The following is a 15,993-nucleotide window of genomic DNA, read 5'->3' as shown; positions in this document are numbered from 1 at the left end:
AGACATAAGCAGAGGGAGAAGCAGGCTCCATACAGGGAGCCTGATGTGGGACTCCATCCCGGGTCTCCAGGATCAGGCCTGGGCTGAAGTTGGCGCTAAACCGCTGAGCCACCCAGGCTGCCCCAACCTTGGGATTTTGACTGAGATTGCACTGAATCTACAGTTATTAAACTGGACAGAATTGACAATGTTGAGTCTTCTGATCTATGATCAGGGTATATTTATTTAAGTCTTAAATTTTTCTCACCAATGTTCTATAGTTTTCAGTGTATATACCTTACATATCTTTTTTTTTTTAAAGATTTATTTATTTGAGAGAGATGAGGAGAGGCAGAGGGAGAAAGGAGAGAGTCTCAAGCAACCACACTGAGCATGGAGCCCAACGCAGGCCTCCATCTCACGACCCCAAGGACTATGACCTGAGTTGTAATCAAGAGTCGGATACTTAGCAGATTGTGCCACCCAGGCACCCCTTAACATATCTCCTGTCAGATAAGTATTTCATATTTTTTGATATTATTATAAATGGTATGGTCTTTAAATTTTTAATTCCTTAGTTGCTGGTTTATAGAAATACAACTGAGTTTTGTGTATCAGTTTTGTTTCTTGCAACATAGCTATACTCACCCTACTAGTGTTTTTGTAGATCCTGTTGGAACTTCTATACACATGGTTATGTCATCTGAGAATAAAGACAGTTTTATTTCTTTTTCAATTTGGATGCCTATTATTCTTTTTCTTGTCTTTCTTTTTACTACACTGGCTAGTAAAATGATGAATATGAGAGCAGACATACTTGTCCTGCTCCTTATCTTGAGGAAAAAAAGCATTTAGTTTTTAACATTAAGTATAATGTTAACTATAAGCATTTTATAGATGTACTTTATTGAGGTTGAGGAAATTCCTTTCTATTCATAGCTTGCTGAGTTTTTATCAGGAATGAATGTTGGATTTTGTCAAATACTTTTTCTGTGCCTCTGGAGATGACCATATTGTTTTCCTCTTTTATTTTGCCAAAGTATTAAACTATGTTGATTAATTTTAATAAACTCTACGCCAACTTACAGATCTGCATAAACCCTACTTGGTCATGATGGATTATATTTTTTATATATTGTTGAGTTTTATTTTAAACTTTGTTTATAATGTTTGCCTCTATTTTCATGAAGGATGTTTATTTGTAGTTTTCTAGTATAGTCTTTGCCTGGTTTGGGTACCTGGGTAATACTGCCCTATTCTCCATATTTCAATTTTGTGAAAGAGTTTAAAATTGGTATTATTTCTTTCTTGAATGTCTGATAGAATTCACCAGATAATCTGGGCAGGTAGGGGTATTTTTTGTGAGAAGATTTTCTTTCTTTCTTTTTCTTTCTTTCTTTCTTTCTTTCTCTCTTTCTTTCTTTCTTTCTTTCTTTCTTTCTTTCTTTCTTTCTTTCTCTTTTTCTTTCTTTCTTTCTTTCTTTCTTTCTTTCTTTCTTTCTTTCTTTCTTTCTTTCTTTCCCCTCTCTCTCTCTCTCTCTTTCTTTCTTTCTTTCTTTCTTTCTTTCTTTTTTTTTAAAGATTTTATTTATTTATTCATGAGAGACACAGAGAGAGAGAGAGGCAGAGACACAGGCAGAGGTAGGAGCAGGCTCCATATGCAGGGAGCCCGATGTGGGACTTTATCCTGTGACTTCAGGATCATGCCCTGGGCCAAAGGTAGGTGCTAAACCGCTGAGTCACCCAGGGATCCCTGTGAGAAGATTTTCAAGTACAAATTCAATTTCTTTAACATATATGGAGCTAATTAGGTTATTTCTTTTTTTAAATGCTTATATACATAAGTTCATTTTTTTCAAGTTCTTATTTAAACCCAAGTTAGTTAACATACAGTGTTATATTAGTGTCAGGTCTACGATATAGTGATTCAACACTTCCATACACCACCCAGCGCTCATCATGGTGCACTCCTTAATCCCCATCACCTATTTAACTCATACCCCCACCCACCTCCTTTCTGGTAGCCATTAGCTTATTCTATAGTGAAAAGTCTGTTTTTTGATTTAATCTCTCTTTTTGTCCCTTTGTGCATTTGTTTTGTTTCTTAAATTCCACATATGAGTGAAATCATATATTGTCTTTCCCTGACTTATTTTGCTTAATATAATACTCTCTAGCTCCACTCATGTCATTGCAAATGACAAGACTACCCCTGCTTGTGCTCTCTCTGTCAAACAAATAAATAAAAGTGTTAAAAACATAAACTAAAAAGCTGTAGTAATCAAAACAGTATAGTACTGGCACAAAAATAGACACATATATTAACAGAACAAAATAAAAAACCCAGAAATGAACCCACAATTATATAGTCAATTAATCTTCAACAAAGCAGGAAAGAATATCAAATGGGAAAAAGTCACTTCAACAAATGGTATTGGGAAAACTGGACAGCAACATGCAAAAGAATGAAACTGGACCATTTTCTTACACTATACAAAAATAAATTCAAGATGGATTAAAGACCTAAATGTGAGACCCGAGACCATAAAAATTATAAAAAAGAACACAGTAACTTCTTTTACATCAGGTATGTCTCCTGAGGCAACGGAAACAAAAACAAATACAAACTATTAGGACTTCCTCAAAATAAAAAGCTTAAGCACAGAAGGAAACAATCAACAAAACTAAAAGGCAACTTATGGAATGGGAGAAGATATTTGCAAATGACCTATCAGCTAAAGGGCTAATATCCAAAATATATAAAAAATACAACTCAACACCCAAAAAACAAATAACCTAATTAAAAATGGGCAGGAGATATGAATAGACATTTTTGGAAAGACATACAGATGGCCAATAGAACATGACAAGATTCTCATCATTATTTACCAGGAAAATGCAAATAAAAACTACAATAAGATATTACCTCACACCAATCAGAATGGCTTAAATCAACAACACAAGGTTATTTTTTTTCTTGAATGGGTTTTGATTTTTTGCATCTGTCCAGAAATGTGTCCATTTAAGTTGTCAAACTTATTGACAAAAGGCTATTCACAATATTCCCTTAATATATCCCCAACTTTTTTGGTGGCAGCACCTCTACTATTCTTGGAAATTTAGGAATTTGTATTTTCTCTCTTTTCTTTCTGATAAGCCTGACAAGAAGTTTACATTAGTTTTCTATCACTGTGTAATAAATTACAAGAAATGTAGTAGCTAAAAACAAGAGCCATTTACTATCTCATACTTCTTTTGGTCAAAAGTCTGGGCATGCTCTACCTAGGTTCTCTGCTCTGGGTCTCACAACATCAAACTGCAAGTTTGGGCTAGACTGAATTCTTATCTGGAGGTTCAACTACAAAAGGATCCACTTCCAAGCTCCTTGGATTATTGACAGAACTGATTTCCTTGAGCTGCTACATTCATGACAATTTGCTTCTTAGAAACCAGCAACAGAGAGAGGGAGTCCCTGTTGCTGTAAGCGGCTGAGCTGGGGACAGGCCTAAACACTCTTTTAAAGGGCTTTCCTCCTTATGTCAGTCCCACCTAGGATTTTAAGTCAAAGTCAAACTGATTAAGAACTTTTTCACATCTGGAAGATCTCCTAAACTTTTCCACATAATGTAACACAATCACAGGAGTGACACAATCATCTATGCAATATTCCATTTGTTAAATGTAAGCTACATTTTCTACCTACACTTAAGGGGAAGGAATTACACAGGACATGACTCACTGGAGAATCACCTTGGGTGTGTTCACTACAAGGTTTATGAATTTTGTTTTGTTTTTAAAAGAAACAGCTTTTGGTTTCACTTATGTTATCTATTGTTTTTTCTGTTTCTATTTCATTCACTTCTTCTATTATTTCCTTTCATCTACCTATTTTAATTCCTTTTTCTTTTTCTTGTTTCTTAAGGTGGAAGGGGGGTCATTAATTTTGACATTTCATTTCGTATATACACTATACATTTCTCCCTAAGTAATGCACACTTTTTGCATATATTGTTTTTGTTTTTATTGAGTATAACATACCAATTTTTCTTTTTTCACTGATGAGTTATTTAAAAGGTATTAGTTGTAAATGTTTGTAAAATTTCCAGAGATTATCTTCATATTAACATCTAATTTGTATCCTCTGTGGTCAAAAAACATAATCTGTCGAACTTGAATCCCTTTAGATCTATTAAGTCTTGTTTCATGTTCCCAAATATGGCCTATCTTGTTAATGTTCTACATGCACTTGAAAAAAACAAATAAAGAAGATGTGGTCAATGTATACAATGGAATATGACTCAGCCATTAGAAATGACAAATACCATTTGCTTCGACGTGGATGGAACTGGAGGGTATTATGTTGAGTGAAATAAGTCAATCGGAGAAGGACAAACATTATATGGTCTCATTCATCTGGGGAATATAAAAAATAGTGAAAGGGAATAAAGGGGAAAGGAGAAAAAATTAGTGGGAAATGTCAGGGAGGGAGACAGAACATGAGAGACTCCTAACTCTGGGAAACAAACTAGGGGTGGTGGAAGGGGAGGTGGGCAGGGGGTGGGGGTGACTGGATGACAGGCACTGAGGGGGGCACTTGATGGGATGAGCACTGGGTGTTATTCTATATGTTGGCAAATTGAACACCAATAAAAAATAAATTTATACATCTGGAGAATATAAATAATAGTGAAAGGGAATAGAAGGGAAGGGAGAAGAAATGGGTAGGAAATATCAGAAAGGGAGACAGAACATAAAGACTCCTAACTCTGGGAAATGAACTAGGGGTGGTGGAAGGGGAGGAGGGCGGGGGGTGGGGGTGAATGGGTGACAGGCACTGAGGGGGGCACTTGATGGGATGAGCACTGGGTGTTATTCTGTATGTTGGCAAATTGAACACCAATAAAAAATAAATTTATTATTAAAAAAATAAAAATAAATAAATTAAGAAAGAAAGAAAGAAAGAAAGAAAGAAAGAAAGAAAGAAAGAAAGAAAGAAAAACAACAGGTATTCTGCTATTGTTGGAGTGATCTAAAAGATTAATTATATTCACTGATAATGTTGTTCTGGTCTTCTAACCCCTACTGATTTTCTATTTATTCTATTAATTACTGAGAAAGAAGTATTGCAATATCCAACTATAATCGTGGAATTGTCTATTTTTCTTTGCAGTTCTGTCAGTTTTTGCAGTTTGAAGCTATAGGCTTTTAGGATTGTTATGTCCTCCTCATGAATTGATTGAATTTCCTTTTATCCCTGGTAATATTCTTTGCTCTGAAATCTATTGTGTCTGATATCAATATAGCCACTTCAGCTTTATTTTGGTTAAGCATGTTATAACTTTTTGGAACCTTTTACTTTTAACCCATTTGTGTCTTTAAAGTTTCTTGCAGGCAGCAAAGAATTAGGGCCTTCTAACCTCTGAATTTTGGATTGGGATCTTTAGAACACTTACATTCAATGCTCTGTGAATTAGGAGGTATTCCAATTTCACTGAAAATCCTTTGGGGTTGTTATTTCACTGGGTTTGGGTAGTTTCCTGATATATATGCACTAATTAGTACTCTGCTAAATACTTGAAGAGAGCCTTCTGATGATCTTCAGGGTTTCCTCTTGGCAGAACATTCTGCTTTTTTGGTACTTTGTTCTGTGAACTCTATTGTTGTCTCGTTGGACTTTCAGTAACATCTTCTCAACTTAGAGTATACCAGGTTCTTCCTCCCTGGGCTGCTATCTAGAAACTATGCCAAAGTCGGAAACTGATGCAATCGTAGCACTCATCTCATTTGTTTTCTGTCTCTCCAGGATCCCTGTTCTTGGCTGCTGAATGTTCAGTGCCTTGAAAAGAATGGACTCCTACATTTTTTTTCTGTGTTTCCTTTGCTTGTTTCAGGTGGGAAAGTAAATCTTGTGGCTCCTATTCTGTCTTGGCCAAAAGTAGAAGTTACATGTGTTGGTCTTTCAGATCAAGACTTATGCTACTTCCTAAAATGAACCTCAAAGATGATGACTAGGAGGATGTCTCTCTGGTGGCTAATAAGGAAATGCCCCCTATCCTCTGGATCCTGGTAGAGTCCAGAGGCTTAGCCTCCCTGGGAAATGGAATATGTACTGATTCACTTTTTATTGATGGACGGTCAATCAATGTTTAGGTACTTTTAATCACAGTAACACAGTAATGTGTTTTAAGATGACTGACATTAACATTAAATGTCTAAGAAAAACACCTGAAATGCAAATACCTGTAGGGCTTTTGTATTTTGCCTAGCATGCAGGAAGCCCTCAATAAATAACCTTTGTAATGAATGAATAAATGATTATGTGGAAAGTTCTGATTTCCTGGAATCTTTACTGAGAATTCCACATATCTCATCAATAAACTTTCAAACATCTCAGATGTTAGAAAAAGCAGAATTCCCAGGGACCTTTAATAAGAGACCTTGATAATGACCCCTCTAATTTTATCATAATTTATCAAAGTCCTGTGAAGTGAGAAAGTGGTTAACATTTGAAGTCTACCACTTCACTAACTTCCCCTTTGAGCACCAATTTTGAAAATGTAACTCAATTTCAAAATTTACTTTATGTACTCACACTGTTAAATAAATATCTGTTGATCTATTAATTGCTCTATTTTGAAAGTGGATTTCAACAGGTTTGATTTTCACAGTTGTAATAAATTCAGAGTGAATCTGGAAAACTTGCATAATAGTAGTTTACACTCCAGGAAAATGTCTTTAGGAAACACGTTTACAAATCAGTAGTTTTGTGTTATCTCTAATCAATGTTGGCTCATGGAAGATGCCACTTTCACTCATATATAGAATTTAAGAAACAAAACAAATGGGCAAAGGTAAAAAAAAAAAAAAAAAAGAGGGAAGGTGGGAAACCAAGAAATAGAATCCTAATTGTAGAGAAGAAACTGATGGCTACCAGGGGAGATGAGTGGGAAAATGGCTTAAATTGGTGATGGGGGTTAAGCAGTGCACTTGTGATGAGCACCGGGTGTTGCATTAAATGTTGAATCACTATATTGTACACCTAAAATTAATATAATACTGTGTTAACTAACTGGAATTTAAATAAAAAATAAAAGACACTGGGATTCTTAAATAGAATTCTCTTTCATCAAATGAGAGAAACTTTTATAAAGGTCATTGCTTACTAGTAACAATACAACACTTCCTGCATTACTTCAGAATATTTACCTCAAATCGCTGTCTCTGTCCTTTTGGCTCCATCCTGACTACTTGTAAAAATAGCTCACATTTTGAGATGCAAAGTTAAGCACAATAATTGCTGAATGGCCATGTTGTACACAATTTTGACTCTAAGAATGCTGATGGTTAGACATTAATCATGTTTAAAAGATTTTCAATTCAGTTCAACAAACACTCCTACTCTATGCCAGAACTGCACTAGGCAATGATGATACAAACACCAACAGGGCAACTTAATTATAATTAAGGAGCTTTTTGTCCAACTACCAATTTTTAGGGATAGATTCTCAACACACTAGTGTATTCTAATAAATTGTGAGGTGTGATGCAAATTATAACATTAATGTTAGTGAAGGTACTGTTTGCATTTTATAAAATAATTCAGAATAGCTACTGCTATAATCATTTCATTTCCACTCATTTCTTAGAATTTTCATGATACAATGTTAATTGAATAGGTATGATAAAAGTTAGTGTAGTATACCCTAAGTTTGTTAAAATTACATGGGCAAATAGGGGCTAAATATGAAAAAAGTAATTAATGAAATATTTAAATTATTTAATCCACCAAAACGTTAACAGTGGTTCTCTTTAGGTGGTAGAATTTTCATAACATCACTGAAAATAAAGAATTCAAGATAATATGACTTGTACATGATTAATTATCAAATAAACACTCCAAGTTAATTGCCATAGGAATTCACAGGAAGAGAGAAGAATTCCTTCAATGACCTTCCAATGGTCATGGAGGACTTCATGGAGAGGACGTGTCTCAAGGATGGGTGACTGTTGCAGAGAACACAAAGATGTACCAGTCCACAACCCCGCTAATGTTAAGAAAGATCTAAATCAGGTTTGATTTTACCATACCCACCTGGAAAGACTCTCACTGAACATATTATTTCAGATGTATCCAGATTTGGACTAGATTGCTATAATTTTCTATTATATTTTAATTTATGCAGCTTGGGATCAGAGTAGTTTTTGGCAGCTTCAGCATACTAGTGACTCACACTGAGCTTGCATTCAACTAAACCTCTCAAGTCTGTTCTCTCATGATGTTGTTGAGCAACATTTCTCCCACACTGTACCGGAGTCGTTGTTTTGCTGAATTCGAGTGTAGGACTTTACATTTACAAACTATTAAATGTCATCTTGTTGGATTTGGCTGAGATTTCCAGATCACTGAGATCTTTTATGCTCCTGACTCCAATGACAAACATATTTAATGCATCCTTCCAGAGTCCATCGCACCTGAAAGTTTGATGGTCAGGCTGTGTAGGCCATGTACCAGTTATCAATATATTTGCTCCTTAGTTCCAAGAACACTTTCATTGCCTACCTTGCAATAATGGAGCTAGATCTTGCAAATACTTCTCCTTTACCAGGTTGTACAATGATAAACTTTGTCAGCAGAAGGCAATGAAAATACCCTGGAGGAAGAAGCTTGTCTTCCTGGTACCCGTGCTCTCCTCAGCAGGCTTCTGCAACACATGGCTTCTATGGTACCAACTTCCTGCAGGGCATGGTGGCCGGTAGCACATAGCACCTCCCCAAGGGCAGGTATCTCCTTGAAAAGCAGGGCTGTTGTGAAACACCTCCCTGTGAATGGCTTCCCTGGAACCCCTCTAGGCAGTTTTCCCCTTGTTCCCCCAGAAAACTGCTTTGCTACCTGCCTTGCTGTGAACCACAGCTATACCACTTCCAACAGAGTCTGGATCTCAGCTTTGTGGAGGGCATCTTCCTAGGAGTGGTAGCTGCCCCTAACACCTGCTATTTCTTTATTCCCTACAGTTCTCCTTACCCTTCATTAACCAATCCCTGATGACTCTGACTCGCTCATAGTTTTTATATTAAACTTTCCCTGTAAAAATTATGTGTGATTTTTGTCTCCTGACTAGACCCTGAGAGAGATAGCTCATTATTCATACTATTGATAAAAATCTTGTTTGGACAGAGTTAAGGACAAAGCCACCTGAATCCTGCTAATATATGTTAATCTGTTTAATAATGGAGACAATTTGGTAATATGGAAAGGTTCTCACAAAAATGCCCCAAATATAAATTATGAGTGTCCATCAATACATGAATGGATAAAGATGTGATAAATATACATACACCACCCCTCCCCCACACACATAATGGAATATTATTCAGCTGTAAAAAAGAATGAAATCTTGCCATTTGCAACAACATGGATGGATCTAGAAGATGTAATAGTAAGTGAAGTCAGTCAGAGGAAGACAAATAGTATATGATTTCACTCCCATGTAGGATATAAGAAACAAAATAAAGGAAAAAGCAGACAACCCAAAAGACAAACTCTTAACTAGTTAAAAGAGAACAAACTGGTAGTTACCAAAGGTGGGAAGGGGTGAGTCAGTGAAATAGGTGAAGAGGATTATGGTACACTTATCATGATGAGCACTGTGAATAGAATGGTTGAATCCCTATATTATACACCTTAAACTAACAACACTATGTTATTTATACTAGAATTTAAAAATAAATTTAAATAAAAATTAAAAAATAAAATACATATATATGAATTATGGAAGCTGTTTAATGGGGAAGGTGATTATTTGGAGAATGTCCTTATGTGTGACAGTTCATCTGTGCACTTGCCTAAAATAACTCCCCCCACCCTGCCGTCTTCCCACACCAGCCCCTTCTTGTCATCAGGTCTCAGGTCAAACCCCAGCTTCTCAGTGAAGCTTCCCCTGACCACTCCATCTCATCTTGAACTCACTATTTCCATTTTTTCATGTTACTAACTGTATTTACTTATTTGTTTATTGTCAGCTTTTAACTTCTTAAACATACACTCTAGGAGAGAACCAGGCCCAATATCTAGTCCAGTGCCTGGCACATAATAAGCACTCCATAAAAGATTTGTTAAACTGAAAGAATTTCTCCATGATCTTAGGTAAATGAGGTAACATGCTGTTTTAAAGAGATCTAAGGATGTAATAAGATTTTTACACTTGTGAGTTATCCATCTAGGGAGTTAGAGATTTTATAAATGATGAGCAGTTCTAGAATTGTTATATGAATTTACCACTTACCAATTTTGTTTTTTCCTTCTTCATACTTTATTCTTTGTAAAATATGATGTACGATTCTACTTCTTGTGGCATTGTTGAAGAAAGTGTCTTTGTTGTGTATGATGAAGCTGCACACACATATTGAAAACACAAGCTGAAGGTTAATGGGAGGTGATGAATCTAATCTTTGACATAATTTGGTGTTACTCATAGAGGTGTCTTCAGTCAGTCATAGAGAGGATAGTCTGGAACAGCACGAGAGAGCCCAGAGATCACACCAGGGACAGGAGGCTCACACCTCTCAGGAGTTTTGGTTTCAGTCTCCTGAGCATTAACATAATTATGCCAGGAAGGAGCTGGAGCTAAACGCAATTAAGAAACCTTAAAATAAACTAGTAGCAAGTTTAGGCCTCATATCTTGCTTTTTTCCTCAGGAAGATCATTAGATAAATTCACTAAAAATTTGTTTTGTTTTTATCCCCTCCTGTCTCCCACTCACCCCCTTCCATGTCACAACCACCTGGTTTTCAGAAAATTTAAGATCTGAAACTGGTTTGGATGGTGAATATAGGAGTTAGGTAATGAGCTCTGGTCTGACTCAGGACCTCTGTTCCTTCCCCATGTTTCTTGCTAGATGGGACACCTCTTCCAAAGCATATACTTAAAATCGCTTTCTTTCTCAGCCAGCGGCTGACCCAGCCACTGAAGTTTCTCATAGGGCTCATACACACACACACACACACACACACACACACACACACCAAGACCCTGGTTTTCCACTGGATACTCCTACCCTCCTGAGAGGTTTTCCTGGTGACAGAGCTTCCAGGACCATATAATCCAGCATGAAATGGCCATGTCTCCCCTTCCTAGCAATGTGTTAAATGGTACAATACTAGACATAACTGTAAATATAATTGCTTCATAAATTAACTCAGCAAACTTTTGGTACCTCCTATGAGTTGGACACCATAGAAGGTATGGTATGTTGGCAGCAACGGCCTTCAAAACCCAGCTCAGAAGTCACCTCCTCCAGCAGGTCTCTTCACTCCTCCAATGCCACTCCTTCTCTGCAAAGAGTTCAGTCCCTCCTCTGTGCTACTTCTTATCTTGTAAGCACATCAATTTATCAATTATTCAGTATTATCATTTGTTTTTTCATTTGTTCATTCACTCATTCCTTCAGCAATTGTTTACTGAGGGCTCTGTCTAGAGTACTGATTACACAATAGTAAACAAAACAGGTAAAATCTCTGTTCTTGAGAGGCTCACAGTCTAGTGGGAAAGACAAACCATAAAGGAAATGAACATGATTGTATGGCAGAGATGGACAGAATCAACCTCCCTTTGCATCTCTGTATCCCACACAGGGCTGTGAACTCACTCAGGACAAAAGGCTGAATCATACTAATTTCTGTAGAACCAGTGTCTAGTGAGTGGCTGGTTCAAATACAGGTACAGGTTTTTGGATAGTAGTAAGTAAGGGCCATTGGTATGCACATTGGGGAAACTGCTATTAAATGTTTTTTTCAAGAAGATGGATTCCCAAGAGTAGTTCAAATATCAGGAAGAAGAGAGAAAACTGGCCTAGAGAAGATAGTCCAGGCATGTGGTCTAGTTTGGGAACAGCTGGGAATGTGAGTTTGGGATAACATACAAAAGGAATAAAGACCAGAGAATATGAAAATAAAATGCAAATCACATAAGCTGATTCCCCGGAGAAGTATTTTCCTCTCACTTTTACTTCCCTAGGAATCTGTTATAAAATACTGTTTTCAAAAAGTAATTTGACTTGGTGGATAAGAAATAAATGCTATGTGGGTGAATGAGGAAGCTGCAGAGCTTAGCTGGTATTTTCTTTAGGGTTTTCTGAAAACATTTTAATGCATCAAAGAGGAAGAGAGGAAAACTGAAAGTTACATTTAATGCAGCTCCTTTTATTTTATCTTCCACTGCGTTTTCACCGTATTTAAGACAGAACATTCCATTTTAATACCAAATAAAGATGCCATAAAGAAATAGACAAATAAAAAAGCCCATTTTTTGACTCACAATACCAGATGATAACTGAAAACTGATAAGCATGACCATGCTTGACAGGACAATTCTGGCCTAAAAGCCCATGTCCTTCCTCCATTAAATGGTTTTCTGCTTTCTTCTCCTTTTATAGCACCACATTACATTTTGTGAGCTCATGTAATAGTTCTCTATAATAAGCACTGCAGATGAGCTTCAAAATTTTGTTTTCCTCTTCCTTACATCTAGGTTGTACCTGGAGCCTGGAGGTTCTATAGTGGGAACAAATATATAGGGCACGTGCCAGGCACTATTCTAAGCATCCTAGATATATTAACTCATTCAATTCTTACAATCACCCAGGACACAGTATTTTATAGCTTCATCTTACAGGTGAAGAATCAGAGACAGTGAGTGATGCACCCAAAGTCACTCAACTAAGGGGGAGAGCCGGGATTTCAACTCAGGCCGTCTGGCTCCAGAGGTTGCCCTCTTACCCATTCATCTGTCTCTCTGTGTTAGAAACTTCCTGATTCCTGGAGGCTGACTTGCCTTGTGATCAGCCCAAGAGTTGCTCTACCTAGAATTCTTTCCTTGCTTCCACTCATTCTTTGAGCCTCATTTCAGGGCACATCTCCCTCTAAGGGTGTTCCTTGACCGAAAAGTGAGGTGGGCTACAATATGAGAGGGAAGGAGAAAACCATTTAATGCATAAGGAAGATGACCTTTAAGTTCTAACACTGCCCCTACTTCTACTTAAGACTTTGAAGTGAGACAGTCCACAGACTAAACCCTAATTTTGTCACTTACTATGTGGTATTGTAACTGTCTTTCAAGTTCCCTGGATATTGGTTTCCTTATCTGTGAAATGGAGATAACACTGTAATTACCTAGCTTTTTGCAGACTCAGATGAGAGGTCTTGCAGAGCCCCACTGTCTGGCATTTAATAAGGTCTTGGAGTTAGCTGTCATCTCGTTGCTGTTGCTTCGTATAGAAACTGTCTGCCTAACACACCTGACTTCTCTGGATGAGCTTGTTGAGGGCAGGGACTAGCCATGCTCATGTCTGAATTCCCAGCACTAGTACAGGGTGTGGCCCATGACAAGCCCTTACAATTGGCTCACATGGACTGACCTGGAGAATACCTGCTAACATTGGGGACTATGTTATAATGTTATAATATAATGACTAAATATCATTTCCTTTTATCTTGGCATCTACTGCTTCCTGGAAAGATTTCTACCCATTTCATCTTTCCAGCTATCACCTGAACCATTTTCTGCATGTTACCAAAGGATTTTCTTACAGAGTGTGAAACAATCTCATTTTCTCTGTCACTCTTTCACATTGAAGGGCCAAGAGAAGGCACAGTGATGATTCTTGAAATCATTGCTCTCAAGCTTTCCTTAGCCACTTAGCCAAAATGACCTTCTTCAAATGAAATCACTCACATACCCACATGCACACACACATCTTTTAGAAATGTATTCTATAAGTATGCTTACCCATGTACAAAGTGACAGATAATCAAAACACTCATTATGGCATGGGTTATAATAGCAAGATTCTAAAAAACGACTTAAATAATTCATCAGTGAGGGTTAAGATAAACAAATTATTATACAACTTAACAATGAAATACTCTGCATCTGTAAAGAGACAGAGGGTGTTCAGTATAGATATAAAAAAAATCTTCAAGATACTACAGGAGAAAACAAGGTTCAAGAAAATCCCTCAGCCATTTGTATCAATCAAAGAGCCAAACATACACATATAAGGAAGTAGATATAAATGTAATGACATATTTATTTGCTTGTACATGCACATACTATGATAAGGACACATAGACATCCAGAAATACTAGCTGCCTCTGGGGAAAACTGGATGGCTGGAAAGGAAGGAAACTTCATTGACACATTTAAGAAATTTTTATCATATGCAAATACTACCTATAAAAATATGAAATATTTTTTAAAAGAAATTTTTAAAGGGAAAATGCAATTTCTGTTCTAGGTTTGTTCTCTACTTCACCTTGAAGGATAAGGAGTAGAATAAACTGAATTGGCAGGGGAATAATTATGTGATCAAGACTCTGCACATATATCTCCTTATACTACCCTTTGGAACAGTTATGCAATATGCCTGAAGTCACACAACTGAGAAAGTATTCAAAACCCATCTGTTGGTTCCAAATTTTCCTACTCATTTGTAAAAGGAACTGCTGAGAGCACATGCCTGCCTGTATGCATGTGTGTGTGAATAGGACTTTCTGGATGCTTTCATCTTGCCCCATGAGGAATGCCCTGCTGACCTGTCACCAAGTAATAGGCAAACCTGAGCCTAAAGTTCCTATTGACTCCCCTTGAGGATTTCTACTCCTGCTTTCTCTGGAGGTGAGCCACCCTCAGGTTTTACTTGAATCTCCCAATCTCTCCCTTGCTAGGAAGGGCAAAAACTGGAAGAGAATATGCCATGAAATTATGTTTTAGCTACAGACTCCCTGAAGCTGTGTTTATTTGCACTCTGTTCTATGTTCTCCTACAGCCAACTGTCCACAGGAGGGTTGGAAAGTACTGTGATATGCTGGTTGCAAACATCCTGTAAAATTCTGCTTGTTCTGTGCAAAGAACTGTTCACTGAGAGTGTAAAAGTGGTTAGGGGGTAGAAAGGGATGTGGGTATCATGCATGTATGTATTTTGAGTGAGGGTAATGCAAAGGTGGAAAGAACCTAGTTTCTCTCCTCAGAGGAGCCTCTATTCTTATTGGATAAAATGAGAAACACAAACATTCAAGGGTGTGAATTGGGGAAAGGTATTCATTAGAGCTGGGTATAAAATCAGCTTATCATCAAATGTGTTATCAACTGATTTTTAAAAAAATTTTCCTCTCAGGCAACAGCTATTAATTAACAGCTATTATTTGACCACACTTTCTTCACAATTAATTTATATGAATTATCTAGAGTCTAGTGCTGTTGAATAGGAATTTCTGAGATAATGAAAATGTTCTTTATCTATGCTGTCCAATATGGTAGCCACTAGTCACATGTCGCTACTGAACATTGAAACTGTGGATAGCACAAATGAGAAAGTAAGTTTTTACTTTTACTTAATTTAAACTGATTAAAATTAAAATATAAATAGCCACATGCAGCTAGTAGATAGGCAATTGCCTCAAATATGGAGCCAGTTTGAACATGTGGTCAAAGCCTCAGTAATGGGATCCTTATCCTGCATTTCCCTTTTGGCTACAAAAACTGGAGCAGGACAGTGAGCAAGGGGTGACAATGCCCTATAGGACTGTGTATAGGTCTTGGGTTCAAGTCTTCCTCTTCATTTTAGTTGTATGGCTTTGGGGAAGTCAATGAGTTTCTCTGGGATACAGTTACTTGTCAGGAAAATGAGGGTCATACAGTCTTAGTTGCCCAACAATGGGGTTAATCACAAAGTGAAGCTATAAAGTAGTGAGATAGATCATCAAATCTATGTGGTAGGTGACTGGACTCCACACGAGTCTAAGAGACAACTCGAACCCAACATGTCCCAAACAGAACTCTTGATCTATATACCCTTGTAAGGTAAAAATCTGCCTTCTCCCTCACCTTTCCCAACTTAAAAAAATGGCACTGTGGCACATTCAATTTCTCAAGTCACAAACTTGAGATGCATCCTTTATCCTCTCTTTCTCTCATGTCCAATATCCAATCAAATTCTTTGAGTTCCTTTTCCCAAATG

General features: G+C 37.1%; 1 protein-coding gene across 12 annotated transcripts in view; it reads right to left on the bottom strand.

Annotated features, from left to right (window-relative positions):
* ANO4 (anoctamin 4) overlaps window positions 1-15,993 on the bottom strand; it is a 405,675-nt gene that overhangs the window by 98,021 nt on the left and 291,661 nt on the right. For all 12 annotated transcript variants that reach the window (XR_013350859.1, XM_077846039.1, XM_077846035.1 and 9 more), the window contains one exon: window positions 10,263-10,369. Coding sequence is in view for 11 of the 12 variants with exons in the window: in XM_077846039.1 (XP_077702165.1) it covers window positions 10,263-10,369 (107 nt within the window). In the remaining variant the exon portion in view is untranslated. The remainder of the gene's footprint in view (window positions 1-10,262; window positions 10,370-15,993) is intronic.

The sequence above is a fragment of the Canis aureus genome, chromosome 13 (assembly GCF_053574225.1).
Source record: "Canis aureus isolate CA01 chromosome 13, VMU_Caureus_v.1.0, whole genome shotgun sequence".
NCBI classification, from domain to species: domain Eukaryota; kingdom Metazoa; phylum Chordata; class Mammalia; order Carnivora; family Canidae; genus Canis; species Canis aureus.
Note: the sequence above shows the minus strand (reverse complement) of the source record. Positions and strands in the feature narration are given on the sequence as shown.